This window comes from Choristoneura fumiferana, chromosome 20 (assembly GCF_025370935.1).
Source record: "Choristoneura fumiferana chromosome 20, NRCan_CFum_1, whole genome shotgun sequence".
Lineage (NCBI taxonomy): Eukaryota > Metazoa > Arthropoda > Insecta > Lepidoptera > Tortricidae > Choristoneura > Choristoneura fumiferana.
The window spans coordinates 3,596,642-3,604,562 of record NC_133491.1 but is presented as its reverse complement, the minus strand read 5'-3'; the positions used below and the strand labels follow the sequence as shown (position 1 = coordinate 3,604,562).

The following is a 7,921-nucleotide window of genomic DNA, read 5'->3' as shown; positions in this document are numbered from 1 at the left end:
CTCGAGAACTTTTCGGCCCCAACGGCCATCCGCTCTCCGTGCTATATGGCCCGCCCATTGCCACTTCAACGAGCTGATTCGCTTGGCTATGTCGGTGACCCTTGTTCTTCTACGTATCTCCTCATTTCTGATTCGGTCCCGTAGAGAAACCCCAAGCATAGCTCTCTCCATAGCTCGCTGAGCAACTCTGAGCCTATTTATAAGGCCTAAAGTAAAGCACCACGTCTCGGATCCATATGTCATCACTGGACTAATGATGTAGTGTTCACTTCGAAACACAGACGGACAGACAGACGGACAGACAGATGGACGGATCGACAGACGGACGAACGGATGGGCCGACGGAAAGATACACAGACAGACTCACATACGCATAAAATTAACAACCTGTGTCACTCCTAACAAAGACTTATTTTCTTGTCTTGTTGTTGTTTGTTGTCTTACTTGTTAAGATGCATCAAGGCCTTGTTGCATAGCGTGCGAAAGAAATGACCATACATACGCTCCAAAACCATAACCCCTGCCGTTTCTCACACTTATAAATAAAATAAAAAATCTTGAATCACTTCATAATAGAGTACATACAGTACATACTCGTACATATGCAGACAGACGGTGGGAAGCGACTTACTTCTATGGAGTGAAAATGTTCACGACGCTACTAAGAGTTAGGGAAATTTGGTATGTTTTCGTAGTAGGTTGCTGCAGGCCACAAGTTTGGTACACACGATAAGCCATACTTTGGCCACCCAGTAGGAATGAAAGTTTTACAGCCCTGCCTCTGGTGTTCTTGTAACAAATATTAATGTTTCTGACAAAAATGATAAAATAAACATACCCGTGTATCCAATATCCAATACATAAATAGTTTAAGAGTTGCACTCTTGCTAATTTCCTCTCGTCCGCCAACTTTTTGACTTCTTGATTTGTGTTCAAACCATAATTATTCAAACATAATTGCTTTTGAATATCAATCTCATTGACTTGACGTTGTGATAAAAATGTATTATAATGACGTTTAAATTGTACTTATCTAGCCAGTAATAATAATAAAAAAGGTACGAAAACTACTTCGATTGTGAAAACCTTTTTATTCACCGAGCCTAGATTTAGCGGCCGTAAAAATGCCGTGATATGTAGGAATTTATTTGAGCCTCACTGTAAAACTTGATATTCATACATACACATGCAATGTATGTTGAATGTAGACCTTATTTTTTAACTAATGAGTTTAGTGATTACACCTAGCACCTTTTATTGTGAGAATAAATATGCTTTATATAAATTAGTGGCGCTACTGTCTACGTAAGAGTAAATAACTAATATCTGTTCAGAATTTGTAAGTTGAATTTAAACCACTTATCCTAGATCGAAGCACCGCATTATAATGTATGTAAAGTATGCAATGTTATAATTTTTGCCGAGGACTGGGTCTGTTACTTAAATAATTATTATTTTAAATGACAATTTTAAAGTAACTTACCTATTTTTCGTCTTACTTACAGTTTGCGTCCTTGCATTAATCAGAAATAATAGTTTAGGCGTTTCAACTTCCGAAAATAACAGATTTAAAAACAAAAAAAGTAAATACTAGACTCAGAAACTTGAACTTGATCTCTCAGTGATCTCATGCTTTCTTCATTTAGTTGTCGTATTATCTGAGCCAAAGGTGATGGTCACGTGACCACACGAAATAGTCGATACCTATTTACAATAGTTTGATTTTGTGACATTGACTCACGCACCCATATAAGATGTCACTACATGCTCGCTGCGAACACTGTCAGTTGTACTCATACAATGGTAAAATGCATCAAAATTTACTGCATCACGCTGCACTTTTGATGCAATAAAGTTACTTTTTTTGGATTTTGCTTGAAGAGCATATCCATAATTTACTATTCTCAAAAAATCCTCTAAGAAAACATGTCCGTGGAAGCTATGCGGGGTGTCCGTAGGTTTGTATGGAAGAGCAACCCCCTTAAAGCTGCGTCCACCAATAATGTGCGTGGATATGTTGCGAGGAATGTGATTCTCATGAACCAATAGCAACGCTCATTTACCTCGCCTCGCACAGCACATCTCTGGTAGAAACAGCTGAGCGGAGCAAGGCGAGGTAAATGAAGCGTTTCTATTGGTTACCTAATGAAAAACATATTCCTCGCAACACATCCTCGCGCATTATTGGTGGAAACACAGTTTTATACTTTCATGCGTTCCTGAAAAAGAGGAGCTTGTCTGATATACAGACAACGTATAAGTTCCTTCTTGGGCACGGAACCCCAAAAATAAGATAAGTTCATTTATGTATAAGGTAACTTTACTCGCGAAAAGATAAGTATACAATTTAATTCATTTTATTAACAGCTTATTGTTAGGTCGATAGACTTCTCTTAAATTTCATAGCCAATACCTACATTTCAACAAATTTACAAACAACTTTTTGCTACTTTCTCAAGGAACACTTATGGTTTATCATGGATAGGAACTATAAATACTACTTTAGAACATCTCTCTGAGAGTTTAGAAACTGCATCTAATGTAAGTAATGATTTATTATAACAACCTGCATTGAAAACACAACGATTAAATAATAAATCTAATGCATGCTAATATTTCTTAAAGCTTGAATAATTCTTGATTGTTTTGTGTATTTTCACACTGCCATGATGCATGTTGTCTCGATGATGAGACACATCATTTTCAGCGTTTGTGTTAGCTGCTTCTTTATTCACGGGGGGATCCACATCCATAGTATTCATTGCGATTTCCTCCGGCCCCGCCAAAGCCACAGGGTTCATTCTATAAAACACAGCGTACGGTTTATCATTCGTTACCACGTTGACCTCAGCACCGCTAAAGCTGTTAGAATCTGCGCTCTTTATACGCTCATTGGCCATTTCTTTGGACGAATATTTTAAAACTTCATCCTTAATCACCTGATTTGGTACTACGTACATTTGAATTGCATTACCAGAAGTGTCCCGTTTTCTGAAGTCGTAGGTCTTCGGCTTACGAGCTGGTAGATTGTTGCTCATGTTCTCTAACATCTTGTGAAGAAGTGGTGCGTTAGCGTTAGTCTCACTATACTTTTCGGACTTGTGGCCATGCATGCCCATGTTTGCAGCTGATTGGAGCCGACGATAATAATTTGGAAAGCTATTAATGGACAGGGATCCTGAGAAACGATTTCTATTAACTTTCGACACTTTTGGACTCTTATTAACATTAACTTCCAAGGTCTTGTACATTTCATATGAAGATTCTAGGGGCTTTTCTTTCACTTGGGGTTGGTAATGATCGTTATGCATATTATTACTGTTTGGGTTTACTTGAACCCTGTTGACGTTTGAATTAGGAAGTGGCTCTTTTTTGGGTAAACTTTCTTCTCTGCTGTCACGTTGAGCGGGTTTAATCACTTTAGCTTCATGTTTAGGTCTGTCAAGAATCGCAGGGGATTCCGTAATAAGTTGTAGGCTGCGATCGTTCCCATTCCAAGATTGAACAGCAAAACTATGGGTCGGAGTCTTCACAACGTTGAACTTATAGTCACTGTTGTGCGCTGATTCGCCTCTCATAAATTTCGAGCCAGTGTTTCCAGAATATCGTTTCATGTGCAAGCTTCCATAGTTCGCGTAAGGCACTCCATTCATTGGAGAGACGTATCCATTATCAGAGGGCTTGTCTTGAAATAAATAGTATGTAGAAACTACAGACAAAAAGTTGAAATATAACAAGGCACTGAATAATTTTAATATGATCTTCATCTTCGCTTGTTGCACACTAACAAACGGAATCTTCGGTTTGCTCTTATAATATTCCAGATTGTTTACTTGTGCACATTTATTGATCAATTTGTTTTGTAAACAAAATGCGCCTACTTGTTAAAATGTTTTGTTAGTTGTTTGTATCTGTTTCAATAAAAAACAAGCAAGACAATAGGTAATGGAATGTAGTCGCAGTGCATCTACTAACAGTTAGGATAAATGTATGTCCGAATAAGCACTTTCTTGTTCTCGTTGATTGTACTTTTTAAGCATTGGATCCTCATCTCGCAAGTACCCTAATTATCATCCAAACAAAATATACATGATCATTCATCTTATTGAGATCATCTAGAGAGGTTACATCACCTAAATCTTTCTCTTCAAAACAATAGGAACCGTCACCCGGTGTGTTTTGAAACATTTTAGTCAATACAGTGTTCATTGTTTAATTTTTCCTTAGACAATAAAGAATAACATTAAAGTTTACGTTATCAATTGAATGATTGTGTATCCGCTAGTCGGCAGTTCGACACGCACAGACATGGAAGTAAAGAAGCTTCTCATATTACAGTTCACAATAATCGGTAGTTACCTTTTATTGTCGGAAGGTCGGTTACTAGAGAAGAGCCCGGATAAGGTCAAAACAACCCCTGAACCCGACCTTGTACAATCAACGATATTCAAACGTGTTGCAAGAAAAGTTTTATATAAATTAAAGGATTTTTCTAAGGAAGATGAAGGCAACAATGAAGTCAGTAAAGGAAACATAAAGAAAATCAGACATGAAACTAAAATCAACGGATCCACTAGGATACGGACCCAGCGTTCACGAATCGCCAGAGAATCCAATGACCATCACTACCTAGCATACGATACAAGAATATCAGTGCCTGATAACAGTAAACCCAAAACAGTATTTATTAAAAAACCTATACCTAAGTTTTATGAACTAAATGACGAGAGTGATTTTCAAAATAACATTGATAAATTTCCGGCAAAACTTATGGACTCAGCAGCCGAACATGAAGACGAAGACTTCAATGTAGATGATTACGATTTCGATGTCAACCATGACGAATACGTAGGAAGAGGTAAACCATTAGAGCCGAGGTTAAAGAAAATTGAAGATAAAGTGCTAGCTGAATTTCAGAAGCAAGAAGAAAAACCTAAAGACAAACCTTCGACAGTTCCATCCGTAACCGTCGTACCTAGTACAAAAATTGTGATAACTCCGCAGGTTAAACAAAAAAGAGAATATCCAGCAATCGTGCCTTATAAACCCAATTTGAAGAAAGAAGACGACTATAGTAATGAATTTCCAAGTAGTAGCACTACTGATAAGACCCCTAATAATAGAGCATACGACGACGATGATGATGACGACGATGACGATGATGACTTAGATGATGCCGATGAGAATTTAGACAAAGAAATTTCTCATAAGGTACGGGCCACACGGACTGTAAGCAATAAAAACTTTTCGAATAAGCCAGTCGAGAAAAATCATTCGGTTACAGCTGCAGTGAATGTTCCAGTTATTACACATTTGACTAATGCCTTGAGCGACCCCAACGACTATTCTCTGGAAGACTACCATACATGGAATGCAAATTCACCTAACTCGGACTCAATGGCTTATTTTTAGAGAGATACTAGACAACTGTTTTGTAAAATTGACAATTGATCAGACTAATCAAGGAACAACGATATATTAAAAATAAAGAATAAGTTAAGCATATCCAAGTTTTTATTTCAACCATTTAGTTTATTGTATAAGCGTGAGTTTATAACAAAGCAGTAATCCATTCCTTAATTTATCTTATACATAATTTCATTTTTGTTTAATTTGATGTATCTATGGAAAACGGAAATAAAATCACAGAAATATATTCACAATTTTATTTGTCATGCAATACAAGAACCTTAATTATTAATTTCGTATAAAATTAAAATTATTCTTAAGCTACATACGTTAATCCTTATTCCTAATATGAACTTTGCAACGTCTTAGTTTGTAAGTACCTAAGTGACACGGAAAAGTAGGTAAACTTCATCAATTATCTTAGTCCTTTCAATTCCATTCGAATTGAATGTTTGTAAAACTTAAGTTCGTATTGTTATTTACACTTATTTTGAATTCAATGTTCAATGGTTACTTTTTCTAAACTATAGTTTACACTACAAATTTATCATAATAGTCGGCAATGTTACTGTGCGCAGTCTCTTTTGCGACATCTATGTACTTATTAAAGTCGCGATCTAGTCCTTGCTTATTATCATTCCCCATATGACTGCTTTCGAATTTGTTATGTTCAGAGTTTCCTGCTTTGTTAAAGCTGTTTGTTGTAGTTCCTTCGGTCGCAGCAGCATGAGATTGAACAGCAGCCTCGGAACCCCCCAAATGAGTTGTCGAACTGCCACTGTCTTCAGCTTTAACACTGTTGCCAGTATTATCGAAAAATTCGTTATCTTCTTGGTATTCATCTTTGTGGTACACTCTGCGGAATCCTTTCCTTTTTTCAGCATTATCTTTATTTGTTTTCAACGCAAAATTTGAATGCCTTTTATGGTCTTCTCCGCCGAACTTATTGGCAAACTGATCTACAAAATCTTTAAAGTGTGTCCTTTTGTCTCCGGAATCCCTGTGATCAGCTTTACTATTTTCTTTCCGCGTATCACCTTTTTCATAATTATCGAACTGATGTTTCTTCTTATAACCCTTTTCAGTGGCAGACTCTGCTAAACTTTTACTCACTGCATTAAAATTTTGGGCACCGATATGATCTTCATTATCTACGTAATTATTCGGATCGTTGAAACCACTATCTCTTTTTCCAAAGTTGTGTTCACTGTGCTTGCTCATATCAAAATCAGTTCCCCATTCTAAGCCCTTAAATACTAAAGGATCATCATCTGCATTTTTATCGAAATAATCATTTAAAACAAAAGAAAGAAAAGGCTCATCTCCGGCTATAGGATTATCGGCTTTCATTGCTCTGTGATATCTAGGAGCGGAATGTACTGATGTACCGTAACCATCATTATAGTCTTCATGCGATTCATGAACTGGAATCACTCTCTCTGCCGATTCAACAGCGTACCTTTTCTCTTTAGCTTTCTGTATATCTGAATCTATTTTCATATGTTCATATTCGTAAGGATGATGTAAAAAATACGGCCACCATTCATATTCATTCCTTGAAGAACTTTTGACATCATCAGCGTCTATATGGAACTCTCTATTATAGTCATATCGAGGTGTCTTATCTTCAAGAGTTCTCGAAGGTCGGCTATAGTGCATCAGAGACTTCATTCTGTTCTGCATTATATCACTTTTCGTCTTAATCGCCATTAAAGGATCGACACTGAACTTCGACTTTGCTTTTGCGATTTCATAGTTTATGGAGTGCTCAGTCCAAGATTTTGTCGTGAATGGCATAGTACTTTCTGTAACTCCGTTGAGTAAAGAATTTCCAAGACTATGACTATCATGCATATCGAAAGAAGGCAAAGGTAAATGCTTGTGCATCGCTGTCATACCCGGATATTGTTCCACCAACGATTCACTATGTCCAGATCCATTAGCTCCTATTTCAACACGAGGGGCCTTGTTCATGGTTATAGCACTGTATCTGGTTGGAGTACCATCACCATCACCTATTTGCACATTAGGACGACTACCAAAAGTTTCAAAAGTAGCTGGATTATTATCCTTTTGGCTATAAACGTACCCGGTTTGCACGGGTTGGGAATTATCCCGAGATTGTTTGGCAACGTAAAATTCATGTTGATAAGACTGGGGTTGTAGATTCACTCGCGTAGCAAAAAACAGTACTAATACTACTCGAGACATTTTTGATGTATTTTATTATTTACGGTTAACCAGTAACCAGTGCCAGCGGAGACTGGAAGTGGCCGTCTCTAATCTTGTTTATATGAAATGTTTATTACTTCTTTGTGCAACACTGCATTGTTTCGTCGACAATGAGCGAGCACCATCGAGAATGTCGACATATCCTAACATTGTATCGCCTGGTGACAAATACAAACTGAGTAAATATTTATTGTTTTTATATGTAAAGATCAACAACCGAAAAAAGTATTTGATTACACTTTGTAACAAATGTTTCACGTGGAGTTGACGCGTCGCTGCA

General features: G+C 37.2%; 2 protein-coding genes across 2 annotated transcripts; one reads left to right on the top strand and one right to left on the bottom strand.

The window, feature by feature from the left end:
- The first annotated feature begins 4,287 nt into the window (after nucleotides 1–4,287).
- LOC141439039 (uncharacterized) lies at nucleotides 4,288–5,505 on the top strand. The gene has a single exon (XM_074103150.1). It carries the CDS (start codon nucleotides 4,309–4,311, stop codon nucleotides 5,410–5,412), a length of 1,104 nt encoding a protein of 367 aa, XP_073959251.1. The 5' UTR covers nucleotides 4,288–4,308; the 3' UTR covers nucleotides 5,413–5,505.
- A 231-nt stretch (nucleotides 5,506–5,736) lies between these two features.
- Nucleotides 5,737–7,714, bottom strand: LOC141439038 (uncharacterized). The gene has a single exon (XM_074103149.1). It carries the CDS (start codon nucleotides 7,618–7,620, stop codon nucleotides 5,941–5,943), a length of 1,680 nt encoding a protein of 559 aa, XP_073959250.1. The 5' UTR covers nucleotides 7,621–7,714; the 3' UTR covers nucleotides 5,737–5,940.
- Between the last annotated feature and the right edge of the window lie 207 nt (nucleotides 7,715–7,921).